This window comes from Tenrec ecaudatus, chromosome 1 (assembly GCF_050624435.1).
Source record: "Tenrec ecaudatus isolate mTenEca1 chromosome 1, mTenEca1.hap1, whole genome shotgun sequence".
NCBI classification, from domain to species: Eukaryota; Metazoa; Chordata; class Mammalia; order Afrosoricida; family Tenrecidae; genus Tenrec; species Tenrec ecaudatus.
The window spans coordinates 43,627,182-43,644,370 of record NC_134530.1 but is presented as its reverse complement, the minus strand read 5'-3'; the positions used below and the strand labels follow the sequence as shown (position 1 = coordinate 43,644,370).

At 53.8% G+C, this 17,189-nt stretch overlaps 1 protein-coding gene across 1 annotated transcript in view; it reads right to left on the bottom strand.

Annotated features, from left to right (window-relative positions):
* Positions 1–2,959: 2,959 nt before the first annotated feature.
* The window catches only part of VWA5B1 (von Willebrand factor A domain containing 5B1), a 47,404-nt gene continuing 33,174 nt past the window's right edge, over positions 2,960–17,189 (bottom strand). The window contains exons 14-22 of the mRNA XM_075562593.1: positions 16,140–16,341; positions 15,396–15,704; positions 9,671–9,808; positions 8,052–8,183; positions 7,007–7,045; positions 6,672–6,683; positions 6,406–6,478; positions 5,128–5,245; positions 2,960–3,451 (exon numbers count right to left, since the gene is read on the bottom strand). Coding sequence (XP_075418708.1) covers positions 2,960–3,451; positions 5,128–5,245; positions 6,406–6,478; positions 6,672–6,683; positions 7,007–7,045; positions 8,052–8,183; positions 9,671–9,808; positions 15,396–15,704; positions 16,140–16,341 — 1,515 coding nt within the window. The remainder of the gene's footprint in view (positions 3,452–5,127; positions 5,246–6,405; positions 6,479–6,671; positions 6,684–7,006; positions 7,046–8,051; positions 8,184–9,670; positions 9,809–15,395; positions 15,705–16,139; positions 16,342–17,189) is intronic.

The window sequence follows — 17,189 nt, the reverse complement described above, 5'->3', positions numbered from 1 at the left end:
ACTTCCAGGCTGTAAGCTTCACGGATGCAGACGCCAGGCCTTTCTTCTGCGGGACTGCTGGGTTGCTTCAAACTGCCAACCAAGGGCTTCCCTGCTGTGCTCCCAGGCCTGGAGGTGCCCGAGTCTTCACACAGGGTGGGTTGGGGCGTCCTTTGGCATGTTCTAGAAAGCAGTGAATTCACCCAGGTTCGTCCCAGGTAAGCCAGGTGGTGGGGGCAAGGTTCCACCTGCTGGAGGGCCCCTGGGAGTCCTGTCGTGCCCATGCAGTCACCCACAGCTCTTATCTTTCCCTAAAAGTGAGCCCCTTAGCTCCTCTGCTTGGCAATCCCAGAACTAGGTTCCCAAGGCCACGTGGCATCTCCCTGCCACTAACTGGAAGAAAAAAGAAAAGCTCTCTTGTCTAACCCACACCCTTGGACTACTTGAAATCAGCCAGGATTTGCTGCTCAGTGCTTTCGGGGGCTGCGCACTGGAGGTGGGAGAGCAGTGAGCCTTTGGCTCGAGCATCAAGCTGGAGAGGAGCATGGTCTGGCGGGGTCTCTCTCTGTCCAGGCACCTGCAGCATCAGCTGCACACTGGGAACTGATCCGAGATCAGTCATGGTCTCCAGGGAAGCCTGGAGACCCAGAATCCAGGTTCCTGGGGAACTGGGCAACTCAGTCCAACCCAGAGCAGAATGGCCCAGAGAGCACTGGCCCCTTGCCCAAGGTCCACATTCACTGATGAGTACTGTCCAGAGGCAGAGGAAGGCAGAGCGAAGACCCTCAGTTCCAGGGCACCTGGGCGGGGAAGCGTCTGACCTGGACAATGGCTGGGCTGACCCCTCTTCTCAGCAGAACAGCTTTCCACTGATGGCGGGCTAAGAGGTGCTTGTCATAGCCTTGGTCCTTACTCTGAAGCTGGTCTGGTGGTGGCATGGCTACAGAACGGTCGTTGGGGGTGGGGGTGCCACACAGAGGGCCGGCCGGCTCTCCTCACACCCGGCCCTGAGGCCTCCAGCCAGGGAGCCCAGAGCCCCTGTCTCCTTGGCTGGCACCCTGTTCCACCAGAGGACCCTATGGTTGGGGTAAGGGTGGGTGGTGTGGGCAGGGGTGGGGCAGGGTTCTATCTTGTCTCTCCTTCCCTTTGGGCGGGCTGGCTGGCTGCTTGTGAAACCGTGTTGGTTGTGGGTGGGCCTCTCCAGGGAGGGTCTCCTGAACGTACAGGGTTGGAGTCCTAGGGTAGGAAGGGACCACCTCCTGGGGGCCTGCCTCTTCTCCTTTCATCCCCCCTCCCCCTACCTAAAGACCAGAGCATTCCTAGAATCTGGAGGAGGCCCAGATGTGTCTCCTTGAGGAAGGAGCTCTTTGGGGCCTCCCTGCCCGGACCCTGGAGCCCGTATCCACCTCCTCTGGTGTAATAATATTGTGATGGGGCCTTGGGGTGCACGGTAGGTAGGGGCTCTGGCTGGGGCCCGAAGCTGGTGGGCTTTTCAGTTAAGAATGAGATGGGGGTCCTTGTCACTCCAGAGTTATCACGGAGGGGGTGGGTAAAAAGGGAGAGAGAGAGAGAGAGAGAGAGAGAGAGAGAGAGAGAGAGACCCCTGCCTGAGGCCTTAAGATCAATTCCTTCAACTAATGAATCCAGCCTCCTAGTGGAAGCTGCCATCCCAGAAAGTATTGCAGCAAGAGCGCTTTCTGTCCCAAAGGCCCCCTCACTGCCATCGAGTCAGCGCGGACTCACAGGGACCTGTAGTGGGTTTCTGAGACACCAACTACTGACAGGAGTTGAAGGCCCAGTCTTTTTGCTGTGGAGCTGCTGGTGGTTTTGAACTGCCGGCCATGCAGACCGCAGTCTGATGTGTCACCACTACACCTGGCAGCCCCCACCCCTCAAACTCCACACTGTCCTGGAGTTGATTCTGACTCACAGTGACCCTATAGGACATAACAGAACTGGCCCTGGGAGTTTGGCGGGACTGTAACTTCACGGGAGTAGAAAGCCTCCTCTCTCCTGTGGAGGAACTGATGGTTTTGAACTGCTGGCCTTGCAGTTAGCGAGTCAACTCATACCCCACCACATCCCCAGGGCTGCTCACAATGGCACAGCCAGAGAGGGCCACCACTGTCCCAGAATGCAATGCACATGGAGGGACCTCTGTAGCCTCTCAGCATAAGTGGATGGAGTTGGATTTACCCAGTTCCTGGAAGCCTACAAATGACTTCAAAGCTTACCCGATTTCTTCACTGACTTCTGTGGCCATGCCTAGTCTTTCAGAAGATTTTTTTTCCCTCACAGACTAACTGCTGCTTAAATCTATCACCTTATCCTGCCCACCTCTGCTTCTTGACTAGGAAGCCGCAAACAATCTGCAAGCCAACACTGCCTGCCCTGAGGGAGCATCCCGCCAAACAAAAGCCCTCCAAGAGCAGGCCCTCGCAAAGTGTTGGACAGATGGTCTCTGATGTCTGTAAACGGGATTCAGGGGTCCTGTACTGTCACCATGGAGATAAGTGCTTATCCCCCCATGCAGTGGGCAGAGGTGCTTGCTGGGCTAGAGGTAAGCTTGCTGGTCTTATGACATACAGCCTCTGGGTTCTCCCAGCTCCCATCGAGAGAATCTAGACCTCACTTGTCTCCCTCCCCATCCTCAATGCAAGGGCTTCCGAGACAAAACAAAACTCCCTGCTGCCCCAACAGGAAGGATGCTTTGGAGCATCACGTGACCTCGTCCAGCTCCCCACTCCTCACTCTGATTTTACAGATGGAGAGGCCGAGGCCTACACAGCAGGCAGAGGCTGGCCCCAAGTTGTCCCGCTGGTGGGTGGCAAAGTTGGGGTCGAACTCAGACCTCCTGACTGCCAGTCCAGAGCTCTTTCCAGCAACCAGTGTGACTACTACTGCAAACGCTCCCCGCACCAGGTCCACAGGGCCCCTTTCAGCCCCCCACCCCCACCCCACCCCGCCTCTCTTGGCCCCACTATGCGTATTTCGGGTCGTAGCAGAGCATGTTGAGCTCCAGGTTCTCGTCCCAGTGCCGCAGGAGCACGAAGAGCTGGCGGCCCGCGGCCCGGAGCGCGCTCTGTGAGTGGTTCTCGGGGACCTTCTGCTGCTCCAGCCAGGAGCTGGCTTTGGCGGCCACCAGCTCCCACTCAATGAAGTAGGCGGCCGAGCTGTGCTCCAGCCAGGCCAGTGCCACCACGGTGGCCCACAGCTTTCCCAGCTGCTCCGCTCGGGCCTTCGGCTCCAAGTCTGGGGGCTCCAGGGAGGAGCTGTCGTAGGAGGGGTGCTGAGGTGAGGTTCTGTCACACAGCTGGGGACTGGGGCTCACGGACACAGGCTGGCGGGCAGTGAGGGACACTCGGTGGCAGGCAAAGGGGGACGTCCACTTGAGCTTCTCCATGGGGATGTGAGTGGCCTCGCAGAAGGCTTGATTGAGCAGGAAGGCTCCTGAGGCCAGCTGCAGAGACACCTGTAGGGGAGGAGTGGGAGCCACTCAGTGGGTCCCCAACATTTTCACCCTGGGAGCCCCCATACCACATAGAAGCCAAGGCTCACATCTCCCCCCCACCCCTTGGGGAGTAGCGGGGTTCCTGGCGGCACACCTCCACCCTCTGCCTCACGGGCACTTCATGCTCATCAGCCCCAAGCTCTCCCCTGGTCTTTCGGGTGGATCCAGCTGGGTCAGGAGGCTGTCCATGGCTGATCAGCAGCTTCTGGGCACCAGAGTCCCTCCCTGGCTCTGCACCAGTCAGGTCTCATCAGGCCCACTTTCGAAGGTGTCTGGAGCCCACTACTTGCGTCTTGATACTCGCCTGGCCTCTAGGTACCTCCCTCTGTCCAATACACCTTTAGGGGATCCATTAGGATCATTGTAAGACCTCGATCCATTGCCCTTTGACTTAAATCAGTTCAGTGGCTTCGTCTTTCTCTTCAAGTGGGTCTAAACCCTGACTTACAGAGCTCTACAGTGACCAGGCTTTGGCTCATGCTTGTCACTCCCCCCCCCCCCACCCCCAAAAGCCATTCCGCAGCCAGCCAAGCTGGCTCGCTCTCCTTTCTTGGCCCTCGGCTGTGACTGCCCCTCCTCCAAGCCTCGCCTTACCCCTTTCCTCCTTCGAGAAACCATGCTTGGTGCGTCCTCAACCTCAAGCCGGGCTAAGGGGTCTACCCCTCTGCTCTCTCTCACCAAACTGACCTCTCCGGTCCTTGTCTGTGTCCCCACTAGACCCTGGGTGTCAGGAGAGCAGGGGTGGTGTCTACTGCCAGGTGGCCTCCCTGGGCCTGGCATGGTGGTGTGGCTGCCTGTGCTGGGCTCTGTAGGCCCGGATAGCCGGGCATTTAAAATCGCAACACACGCAAGAACAGAGCTGTGCAGACAAGTCCGGGTCACACCCTTGACTGGGTGGGCGGGCCCCAGAGATGAGCAGGGCGAGGCTCCCCTGCTCCTCATTTGAGAGAAGCTCCCTCCTGACCTGGTGGTCCGCCCCACCACAAGGGGAAGGGGGCACCTGCCAGACATGTGCTCAGCAGGGGACCCGTCCCTGGGATGTTAATTTTGCTTGCTTTAGAGTCCTTTGAAGGCCCATGTGTAGAGACTGAAGAACAGACCCGCAGCTAAAGCGTGCAGAAGGATGAGAAGTTTCCCATGGCGTTTACAATCTGCAGACTGCAGACAGATTTGTGGTACTTGGCCTGCCTTCTATCAGTGTCCCTAGGTTCCTGGGGACGGGGAGTCCCCTGCAAACTGTTTCTGCCCTACTGGCTACTTGGGTGGAAAGGTCTAGAGCAGTGGTTCTCAATCTTCCTAATGCTGCGACCCTTTCATACAGTTCCTCAGGTGGTGGTGACCCCACCCCCAGCCATAAAATTATTTTCATTGCTACTTCATAACTGTCATTTTGCTACTGTGATGAATTAGGCGACCCCTGTGAAAGGGTTGTTTGATGCCCCCAAAGGGGTCTCGACCCACAGATTGAGAACCGCTGGTCTAGAGCATTTCAGAACTCAGCAGGCTTAGTCTCTAAGACCAAGATCTTCGTTTTGTTTTTTTTTTGGCGGGGGGGTGGGGGGTGCTGCAGCTGGCGGGGGCTCCAGGAAGGTTTCACAGCTTTGGGGCAGCTGAGGCTTTGGGTGTGGGGCACTCACCAATGGCACGTAGTCGAGATGCTGGCTCACCGAGGGGGGCTCTGGAGGCTTGCTCAGTGGTTTCCCCAGAAAGCTCCTGGCTGCTCGAGTCAGTAGCCGGGACTTGTTGAGATTCAGTCTGTGTGTGGGGGAGCAGGGAGGAGTGGTCACAGCTGCCCTGGGGGTGTCCCAGGTCGTCCCACCACCGGTGTCCACCCAGCGGCCTCTGAAAGCCAGCGTCAGAAGGAGTCTGACAGATGGCTCAGTCCAATCCCCTCTGCTGGGGGGACTTGCCCAAAGTCGCCTAGTGAGCTGGTGGCATCCTGGGCTAGGAGCCAGTGCTCTCTGATGACTCTCCCACTCTCTTTACTTGACTGCTGGAAAACACTTCTGAAACCCTATGTTGGCTAACTGAGCTTTCCCCACCTCTCACATGTGGACTAGAATAAATCTGCCGCACAAGCCAAGCCCTTCTTAGAGTACTGAAAAGCAGAAATGTTGCTTTGAGGACTAAGGTGCGCCTGACCCACGTCATGGTATTTTCAATGGCCTCAGAGGCATGTGGAAGTTGGGTCTTGAATAAAGAAAGCCCGCAGAAGAACCAATGTGTTTGGATTGCGGGGCTGGAGGCGAACATTGGAAGTACCCTGGGCTGCCAGAAGGACAGGTTGATCTCTCTTGGAAGAAGTAAGACCAGTGTGCTCCTTAGAGGCAAGGATGGCAGGACTTTGTCTTACGCACTTTGGGCTTTGTGTCAGGAGACACGAGTCCCTGGAGAAGGACATCCCATTTGGTAAAGTGGAGGGGCAGTGAAGAAGAGGAGGGAGGCCCGTAAGCTGGGTTGACACAGTGGCTGCAGCAGTGGACTCAGGCAGAGGAACCTGCAGGGCCGAGCAGTGTTTCGTTCTGCTGTGCACGGGGTTGCTCTGGGTCAGAACCGACTGCAACAGCACTTTAGTGACATCACTTACACACACTGTGTTCCCCATTGGTAACCCTGCTCCGATGTGGCATTGTCCAGCCCTGAGGTCAGGAGAGTCCCATGCCTGCCTCCCCTGGTCTCTGCATTTGACAGGGATGATGGGTGAGGGAGATGAACTGTGTCAGGGGGATATGTAGTGTCGTGAGCCGGAAGGCGGTGGCATCTCTACATAGGGGCTCTTCTTAGCCCCTTTCAAATTGTCTCTTCTTACTGACTTTGCTGAAACATAAGCCTGGACCTGCCTTGGCCTTCCCAGCTACGGGCAGCCCCCTGGGAAAGGGGGATGCTGAGCTTACCCTCAATGGGAACCCACTTACTTGGATCCAAAGAGACTCTCAGGGGTCTTCACAGAAGAAAGGGCGTTGGGGTGTTGGGGACCTGGAGAATCACAGAATGATAGCGTTGGGCTCTCACAGATGACCCTGTCTGACCGCTCCTTGCCCGGCTGGGCAAAGAGGTCTGAAGAGGGCTTGCCTATGTCCTTATATCCCTAGAGGTTGGAGCTAGCCATGATGCTGCCGGGCTGTTCCTGACCCAGCTGGTTAGTATGGGGAGCCATGAAGGGACCCAAATAAGAAACTGACGTGAGTGTCTCCTAGGCAGATGGGCACCACCAGAAGTTCCCCTAGAAGGTTTCCTGTGGGGTCTTGTGGAGGCTCTATGTCACCCTCCCTCACCACAAAATGAGGACACTCCGTATCCCTGGGAGGCTGCTGCTGGGTTCTGGGAATGAGGTAGCAAGCAGACTGTTCCCTCTGCTGGACTTGGGACGCCTGAGTCGAGATGTGGCTCTGCCATTCACATGCTGGGGGACCTTGGGTAGGTTGCTCACGTCACCCCTCTGAGCCTCCGTTCCCTCATGTTTAAATCAGGGACAGGCCTTATTGACCTGTCCCAGGGTGGTGTTGAGGAAATGACGTCCTGGGGATCTTGCTGGAGAAAAAGGCATTGTCCCACCTCCGTGTGCAGTCCCCGCAGCTGTCACTCACTGCTCACTCACCCTCGGGAGCTGCATCCTTCTGGAAGCTGGGCCGCGAGGCCGGGTGCTCCTCCAGGCCTGCGACATGGGAAGACGGTGATGCTGGGCCCTCCCTGCCCCTCCCCCCTTCTTACCTCCCACCACCCCTAAGACAGTGAGGGTCTCCAGCCACAGTTCCGAATGGGTGGGGGTGGGGGAGGGGAGAGGAGGGTGGGTGATGCTCTGCTCTTTGCTACCCCATCCCCCACCACACACGCTCTCAGGTGCCTGGGAGGACTCAGGTTGCAGGCAGAGAACAGCCACTGAGGTCGGCTGATCTTGAAAAAAGGGAGATGGGAGATTGGTTTAGGGATTGAATTGTGTTTTCCAAACACATGTGGAGGTGCCTGTGACCGTGACCCTCTCTGGAAATGAGGTCGTGTTGTTATGTGGATGATGGCATCCTGGAATAAAACGGGTCCCGAACCCAAGTCCTTCGGAGCAGAGACCCAGAAAGTCACCCACACGGGAGGAGGCCAGAGAGGTTCCGTGTCCCAGCTACGGAATGCCAAGAAAGGCCCAGGGCTACAGAAGCTGGCAGAGACAAGGGCTCCCCCCTCCCCAACCCACCCCAGAGGGCTAGCCAGCACAGCCCTGGTCATGAGGTCCTGAAGCCCATCTCTCAGCTCCAGACCAGACGAGAATAAACTCCTGTTCTTCACAGCCGCCTGCTTGTGGGTTTTGTTACGGCTGCCCCAGGCCACCAGGACAGGTGGGTGAGCAAGGGGGCAGGGAGGAGGTGAGCCTCTCTTGCTCTTGGCAAGGCTGTACGGATGGTGGCGTGAGGGGGTGATGCTGAGCCCTTCTGCATCTTGGGCTTCAGAGACCCTGGGTGGCCTGGCCCAGACCAGAGGCTCAGAGTGCAGAGGACTCTGGGTTCTTGGGCAGGAAGCTGCAGTCACCTCACACAGGCCCAGGCTTTTGAACGGGGCAAAAAGGACTTACTTAGGTTTTGAAATTTGCCATCTCCTGCTGCTGATTCTTCACTGAACATCATCTGGGGCTGCCCGAAGCTGGCAGAGGCATCTCTTAGATGTCGGCTCAGGGTCCGTGAGCTGGACATCCGATAGGCAGCACCTTCACAGAGGACAAGCAGGGGTCAGATGGACCCAGATGTCTCAGCCCTTTGTCTCTTCTTCCAGACTGACAGACATGGTTCTGTGTTTCATCTTTGGATCATCCAAAGGTGGGAAAGCACAGTACGAAGTTAGGCCACCAGCCTTGATGTTGGAAAGACCGGGGTTTGAATCCAGCCCCGTCTATAACTAGCCAGACAGGCTGATGAAGGGCTGTGAGCCTCAGTTTCTTCTGTTGGAAAATGGGGATAATAACACCTACCTTGCCTGGTGGATATGACTGTTGAGATCATGTTCAGAAAGAAGCATTGAGTTCTAGTAGTTAAAAGGCAGGGTCCCCCATTTGCTGTCTCAGAGACCTGGGTTCAACCCCCCTTTTCCCCACCCCTGCCCAATAGGGCAACCCCCTGAAGTTAGCCCCCGGGCATGCCCAAAGGAGATATAAGGGAGATAAAGGCTCAGAACCCTGAGCCTCAGGGTTCTGAGAACCGTACTCTCCGTCTCACCTACTTTGGACCTGCTACCAGGAGGGGCACCACCCTAGAGAAGGACATTGTGTTTGGTAAATTCAAGGGTCAACGAAAAAGAGGAAGGGCCTCAACAAGATGGACTGACACGCTGGCTGCAGCAGTGAGCTCCATCCAACGATGGAGTGAGCTCCATGGAAACGATGGTGACTGTGAGGATGGCCCAGAACCAGGCAGCGACCAGGGTCGCTACGAGTCACAACAAAGGAGACAGTACCCACGACAACAGCTGGCGGTTGCTACGACTGCTATCCACTGATCCTGAAATGGGTTTCTAATGGGAACCAGGTCTGGGGAGGCTGTGTGCCACCGACCATTCTCTGAGCCTCAGTGTAGATGGAGGCATACAAGGCTCCGAGAAGCCCCGCGTAAAGAAAGCTTTGGAATGGTCTTTGTTCTCATGCTCCCTAAATGCATTTCCTATGTTGGTGCCGAACGCCACTTAGCAGGAAACAGGACAGGGGTTCCAGTTCCGGGGAGTACACGTTGGGAAGGGCTGGCCCAGATCCTGGGGCCTTTGGGATTTAGGCTACAATGCAGGCCAGGTTCTTAACCACCCCAGGCTGTGACAGATTGAGGTGGGGAGAGGATGCTTTGTGGGGTCCTGGTCTGGGCTAGAGAGCTGCTGGCCTGAACCTGGAAGGAGAGTAATTGAGGGCAAGAGAGAGTGGAATGAGTGTTTGATGATTTGGTATTTATTTACTTTGTAATTCCTACAGTGTCTCCATTGGAAACACAGAGTAAAATCATTCTCATTGGGTAAAAGGGAGTGCTCGGCTTGTGCAGAGCAGTGGGATGGGGGTCCACGTGCCCTCCCCACTGACACCCATACTATCCCTCTCCCCAGTGGGCTTTTCTGCTCCCAGGCCCTTCCCTGAAAGCGTCCTTTTCATCTCAGCCCCCCTCCTCCATGGGGGCTGCGTGGCCCTCAGAAGTAACCAGGGCTACCTGCAGCACTTACCAGAGTTGGGGTACTCCACCACAGTGGGCAGGTACCGACTCTGGCTCATGTCCACCGGTACGAAGGTGGTGTACTTGCTGATGATGTTGCAGGCCTTGCTGGTGTGCACAGCGTTCACCTGGTAGCGCCGGCTGGATCCTGCGGAGAGAGAAGCTGGTGCGTCCCCCCTGGCTCAGACATGGAAGCTCTGGAAGCTAAGGAACAGGCTAGACCAGGGGTCCCATCTCTGAGACTAAATGAGTTCATCAGACCGATGGCTTGCCAACTCACCGATTCAGCATCTGAATAATGATGATAACAACAAACGTGCTTGATCTCGTCATCATCCCATAGAATCAAGGACTCGAATGTACAATGGTCAGATACTATCCCAGAATAAAAGCTGCGTCCCTTAAAGAAGTGTGTGTTATGAAACCCCCTTGTGTGAGCTGTGCTTTTCTTTTCATTTGCAGCCCTGTAGTGAGAACCTTGCTGCGGGGCTCCCGGTCCCCTGACTGTAGTGGGGACCACTGGGCCACTGCATTGCCAAGAAGACTGAAAATCCGAGAGGGAGCATGGCCTGTGCCGGGTCACACAGCAAGTTAGTAATGGACCTGAGACCAAGACTCAGGTGCCCAAGCTCTTCGCACTCAGCACACGCACTGTCTCCTTGGCTCGCTGCCTTCCAGAGGGCTGTGAGGCATCCAGGACGGACAAGTACCTGGTAAACTGTAAGGCGACATATTCACGGAGAGAAAAGAAACCGCCCTCTTATACAAAAAAATACAAGTCAGATAAAATTTCACAGAAGCAACATATTACTCTACAAAGAAAATGCTAAACTTTTAACACTATAAAAGACCATATATATATATATTTCTACCGCCCATCTGTCAGTTTGTCCTCCTGGGTTGGCTTGCCTGCTGCTGTGATTTGGAAAGTGAAGCCCCGGATTGTAAATGACAAGCCCATGGTGGACAGGCTGTAGCAGAGCATTCAGCGAGGACCGATTTGGAGGGGCAGCTCGGGGACGCGTGTCTGCACAGGAACCAGCGCTGACCTTCTGGAGCATGGCAGGACTGTGTGCACCTGGCTGGCTTGGGGCATGTCGTGAGGAGGAAGCAGCCCCTACAGGAGGGCACGGTGCTTGATGAAGTCGACGGCAAGGACGGGGGAGACCCTCTTCGAGATGAATCAGCACAGGGACCACAACCCGAACACAATAGGCCGGAACATGCCAGGGCTGGCCAAGGTCTCATGCAGTTGTCCCTGCGAGTTTGAGACCGCTCGAAGGCAGCTGTTGGTCGTTGCAGTTGAGTCGATTTTGACTGATGGGGGCCCAGTGGGTGCAGAGTAGAACTGCTCCATAGGGTTTTCCGGGCTGTGACCTTTCAGAAGTCGATTGCCAGATCCATCTTCCCAGGTGCCTCTTGGTGGGTTTGAACTGCCAACCTTTCAACTAGTCGTCAAGGGCTTAAAGGTTTGCACCGTCCATGAGACTTTCTACTCCTATAGAGAGAGGTACAGCCTTGGAAACTCACAGGGGCAATTCAACAGGGTCATCAGCCCTATAGGGTCTCTATGAGTCGGTATCAACTCGCTGGCAGTGAGTTGGCTTTGGTTTGGAAGGACCTATGAGATCAAGTCTAGATCTATCTATATAGGGCTCCATCCTATATCTGCCCCAATTGCTGGACTAAATTAGCTGCCCTTACCATCCTGGCCATTGTGTACGATGCCGGGAAGGACAAATTGAAGAGGAATACCATGACATTCACCGTTAAAGAGAACATTCCAAGGGCTACCTGAATGCAATGCTGTCAGTGGTAGGATCATATCTATATTCCTGCAAGGAAGACCAGCTAGTACAGCTGTCATGTAATTTATGCAACAATCACTAGTGCTGCAGATGAGGAAGTAGATTTTTACCAGCTTCTGCCATCTGCAACAGATCACATGCAATCAAGACGTATCGAAAATTATTGGTGATCAGAAGGTGGAGATTGGAAGCAAAGGATCAATTGTTGGAAAATATGTCTTTGGTGACAGCAGTGGCCAAGGATCATATGATAGACTCTTGGAAGACAAATGACTTAGTCATTGCAAATATTTAAAAACGGCAGCTATACCCGTGGACCATGTCAGATGTAATATAACACATACATCGACCATGTCTGTGGAAAGAGACAATGGAGCAAGATCAGTCATCCACCAGAGCAAGGTCAGGGGCTGACTGCAGCACACACACCACCAACTGCTCATATGCAAGTTCAAGTTGCAGCTGAAGAAAATTAAAACAAGTCCATGAGCGTCAAAGCACAGCCTGGAATATACCCTACCTGGCTTTAGAGAGCGTCTCAGGAACAGACTTGGCAAATGGAACGTTAATGACAGGAGAGCTGAGGAGCTGTGGGAGGACATCAAGGGCGCCCCACACGAAGAACCCAAAAGGTCATTAAAGAGACTAGGAAGAAAGACAAGGCCCGCACAGATGTCAGAAGAGACTCTGAAATTTGCTCTTGATTGTAGAGAAGCTTGATCAAAAGGAAGAAATGATGGAGTAAGAGCTGAACAGATGGGGAGGCGGGGAAAAAAGAGGACCTGATGCTGAGGGCTTAGGTGGAGAGCAATTGCTTTGAAAATGATGAGGGCAAAGGATGTATGGATGTGCTTTATACAATTGATGTATGTATATGTATGGATTGTGATAAGAGTTGTATGAGCCCCTAATAAAATGTAAAAAAAAAAAAGAATGTTCATGCAACAGAAACCATAGGGGAAAGGGAGACAGCGGTCAGTGTAAGATATGAAAATAACAATAATTTATAAGGTATAAAGAGGTCACAAGGGTGGGAGGGGAGAGGAAGGAAAAAAGAGGAGTTGATACCAAGGGCTCATATTGAAAATAAATGTTTAGAAAACAATGATGGCAACATATGTACAAATATGCTTGATACAATTGATGTCTGGGTTGCTATAAGAGTTGTAAGAGCCTCCAATAAAATTATCTTTTAATTAAAAAAAAAGAGCTGAACAGAAGATTTCAAAGGGTGGCTAAGGAAGACAACGTATTACAATGAAATGTTCACAGAGCTGGAGCAGGCCAAAAGGAAGAACTGAAAGGACGGAAAGAAACATTCAACCCTTGAGTTGAAATATTGAAGCATTCTATGCACAAAATATGGAATGACACAAGAAACACTGAAAGAAGACGGAAGGAACACACAGAGTCAGTGTACCAAAAGGATTTGGTTGACATCCAACCATTTCAGGTGGTAGCCTAAGATCAAGGAAGGATGGCATTGAAGGGAAAAGTCCAAGCTGCACTGAAGGCGTTGACCTAAAACAAGACTTCCAGAATGGGTGGAACCCCAATGGAAAACATTTCCAGGGCTGTGTGCAGCACTGGAGACACCTATTTGTCTATGCCAAGAAACCCAAACCAACCATCTACCTAGTTAACCTAATGGGACAGATCCACGTTCATGGCCATCCAAAGAAAGCAACCCAACAGAATGTGGAAATCACCAAACATTAATATCACACGCAAGTAAAATTTTGCTGAAGGGAATTAAAACAAACACACAAACAAAATGGTTGCAGCAGTATATCAACACGGAGCTGCCAAGGATTTAAGCCAGATTCAGAACAGAATTTGGAATGAGAGATATCATTGCTGAGCTCAGATGGTTCATGGCGGAAAGTAGAGAATAATGCCCCAAGGATGATACCTGTGTTTTTGACTATGCAAAGGCATTCAACGGTGCGGATCAGAACAAGCTGTGGATAACATTTAGAAGACTATGAATCCCCGAGCACTTGCCTGTGGTCATGTGGAACCCGGGCCACCTGCGGTCGCCCAGGAGGCACTCTTTTCAATGGAACAAGAGGAAGCTGAATGTTGAAAACTGGGAAGGGTATGTGTCAGGATCGTATCCTTTTACTATACTTGTTTGACCTGTACTGGGCAAATCAGTGTAGAAATTGGACTATAAGAAGAAGACAAGGTATCAGGATTGGAGGAAGACTCATGAACTACCTTCCATCTGCAGATGTCACAACCTTGCATGCTGAAGAGGACTTGAAGCACTTGCTGATGAACATCAGAGACTGTAGTGTCCTGCACCGATTACAACTCAATGTCAAGAAAACAAAACGTTTCACAACTAGACCACTAAATAGAATCATGGTAAGCGGAGCACAGATGGAAACTGTCAAGGATTTCATTGACTTAGAATCACAACTAACAGTCAAGGAAGCAGCAGTCAAGAGATCAAGTGGCACATTGCATCGGACAAATCTGTGGCCAAAGAGCTTTTTAAATGGCTGAAAAGCAAAGATGTGACTCTGAAGACTAAGGTGCACCTGACCCAAGCCATGGTATTTCCGATGGCCTCATAGGCACGTGAACCAACGCTGGACAAAGAATAAGGGAAATCAAGAAAGAATGGATGCATGCGGATTATGGTGTGGGTGAAGAATATCATCAGCTATACCACAGATTGCCTGAAGAACGAACCTATGTGCTCGGGAAAAGTACAGCCAGAAGGCTTCTTAGAAAGGAGGCTGGTTGAGACTTAGTTTTACACACCGAATACATGCTCCCAGGGGGGACCAGTACCAGACTTGGTAAAGTAGAGGGCATCAGAAATAGAGGAAGACCCTCTACGGGTGGATTGGCACAGTGCCCGCAACAATGGGCTCAAACAGGAGAGGTGGTGAGGTGGCACAGGATCGGGATGTGCTTTGTTGGATCTAGGGTCACCAGCAGCTGGAACCAAGTCGTAGCACCTAATAACAATAACAAGCCATCCTGTCACACCATCTCTCGAATCCCTCGACATCTTGATAGTACTTATCCCATTGCCATTCAGTAGATCCCAACTCCTAAGACCCCTGTAGGGCAGTGGTTCTCAACCTTCCTAATGCTGCCACCCTTTCATACAGCTCCTTATGTGGTGGTGACCCCCAACCATAACATTATTTTTGTTGCTACTTCATCACTATCATTTTGCTACTGTTACGAATCGGGCGACCCCTGTAAAAGTATGAATCAGGTGATCCTTGTGAAAGGACCCACAGGTTGAGAATCGCTGCTGTAGGGCATATTAGAACTGTCCCTTAGGGATTCCTAGCTGTGAATCTTTTTGGCCACCTCTTTCTTCAGTGGGGCAGCTGGTGGGTGCAAATCATTAACCTTATGGTGATCAGCCGAGCACTTAAGCAGTGTGCCCCAGCACTGAGGACAAATGCAGTCGATGGATTATTTGTGTAAGTGATTATTTGATGGACGCTGCTTTCCTGCTGGCTTGTGTCCAGCACTGATGGTAGGGTGGGAGACTGGTTGCCCCTGTGCCATCTCCTGCATGGACCCGGGCATGAGCCCAGCCTGGCCCCCTCCCCATCCACAATAAGCCTAGAAGGTTCTGTGGGGAAGGCCCCAACCCGGAGGAGGGGGGAACCTGAAGGGGGGGGGGGTGGTGTCTCTGCTCTAGCCCCTGGAGGCAGGGAGGAGGAGGGAGAGTCAGAGGAGGAGAGGGGGATGGCTCTGGGGTGGGGGTAGAAGTGGAGGATCCTTGGTGTCTGGAGGGACCCCCTTTGGAAAGAGGCGATCTTGGGTGGGGTGGGGGTGGGGAGGATGAGGTGCAGGGCAAGGAGAGGGATGGAGGGGGCGGGGCGGGCCTAGGGAAGAAGAGCGGGGCTGTTGAGGAGGTTCTGAGAAGAGAAGGGGGCTTGCCCAACTCACCTTGCTCGATCTCGGCCTCGCGCTCCGCCAGCTGCTCGAAGTCGCGGATGATGGCGCGGGCCGCCAGGTGGTGGAAGGTCTCGCTCCAGAGGTCGGTGTCCCGCGGGCCGTCCTGCCCGGCGGCGCCCGGCGGGCCCAGCTCGAAGCTCACCTCCCACTGCAGCCTTTGGCGGCCGCGCAGCCCTCGGACCACGGCTTTGCCTACCCCTGGGCCGGGGCTGGTGGGACTGCCAGGCTCGGCTGGGGGATCCCCGGCCTCGTAGCTCATCTCGGTCTCCGTCTCGAAGGCAGAGGGGTGGTGGGACGGCTCTGCAGCGGGAGGGGCACGTGGGCCAGGCACCGCGCTGGGGGCCCATGTCCACCCGGGGGGCGCGTCCTCGTTCCCCCTGGCTCGACACTTCGAACTAAGCAAGGGCGGCCCGCTCCCGGCGGAGAACGGACAACAGGGACTGTGATGGGATTGTCCTTGAGGGGGACAGAGCTATCACCCGGGAAGCCACTTTCCCTGAAGACACAGGCCAGGTTGGGGCACCCAGAAGCGGAAAATGCCGCTGCAGGTTCGACACCTGGGAGCCTCACAGACAGCCCCAGGGCCATGTTGATTGGGGAAGAGTGCGGTTGGCGATGCCCTCAGTGAGGGCGTGAGTCATGCCCCTGCCCTCTGAGCCTGCCCCCTGCAGCGGAACCATAGCCACGTATTCCTCCCTGTCCCAGTCAGGCGCTAAGACGCACGTGGGCACTTACCCAGATCTCCGGGGCTGCGGCGGTCCGGGACGTGCTTCAGGCTGGACCCAGGATCCAGCTCTCTCCTGGGGTTCCAGGCCAGGGGGTCCTGGTCTGAAAGCAGGAAGGGCTGGCAACCTTGGGGTAGCAGAGAGGGCCTGCGGGCTCCTGGGCCCTGGATTTTGGGACCCTGGTTCAAGTCCAGACCACTGTGCGGCAAAGGCTAAGAGGGGCAAGAGGAAGAGGAGGAGGCTGAGCCCAGGTGGCTGGAAGCCACTTCCCTCATCACTCTCCCTGTGCCCCACCTCCACCCCTCACTCCCCCAGCCCTCAGCTCTGTCCCTGGGTGCCACAGCCCCCTAAGGCATTGTCCCTTTAGGGTTCAGGGAGACATGATCCATGTTCATGACCCAAGGGAAATAAATATCTGCCCAAATAATCTCAAGCCACCAAGTATCACACATCACATGCTATTCTGAACCCAGTTTGGTTTTTTGCCATGAAGTTGAAAACTCGGTGTGTAGTTAAAATTATCAACCTTTCCCCTTATGTCTTCTCATATGTCATGCTTAGAAAGAGTTCCCAACTTAAGGAAAATAAAAAAATCACATTTTGTGATTTCAATTTTTGCATATTTCTGTCGCGCTCATTGAGTCACACGAAATTAATTTCGGTATAGGAGCCAGGAACCAGCGTTTTAAACTTCCTTTTCCAAGTGGTTTAAATCTCCACACAGTTTATTGGATTCGGTTCACTTATTGTGCATCTCCTAGCTCATCACTTCCCTAACACCCACCGCCACCCCAGTGGAGCTCAGGGCAGGGATTGTGATTTGGACTCTTTGTTTTACTATGTCGATGTGTTGATTTAATCCACCTAGACTGGACCAATAGCTAACATCATGATAAATGCAGCAAAGATTCTCAAGGATTTCAGCTTGCTTGGATCCACGATCAAGGCTCAAGGGAGCAGCGGTCATGAGACATTGCTTTGGGTACATCTTCTGCATTAACAATAACAACAGAAACAAAAGACTCCCACTGCTATCCAATCCATTCCGATTTGGGCAACC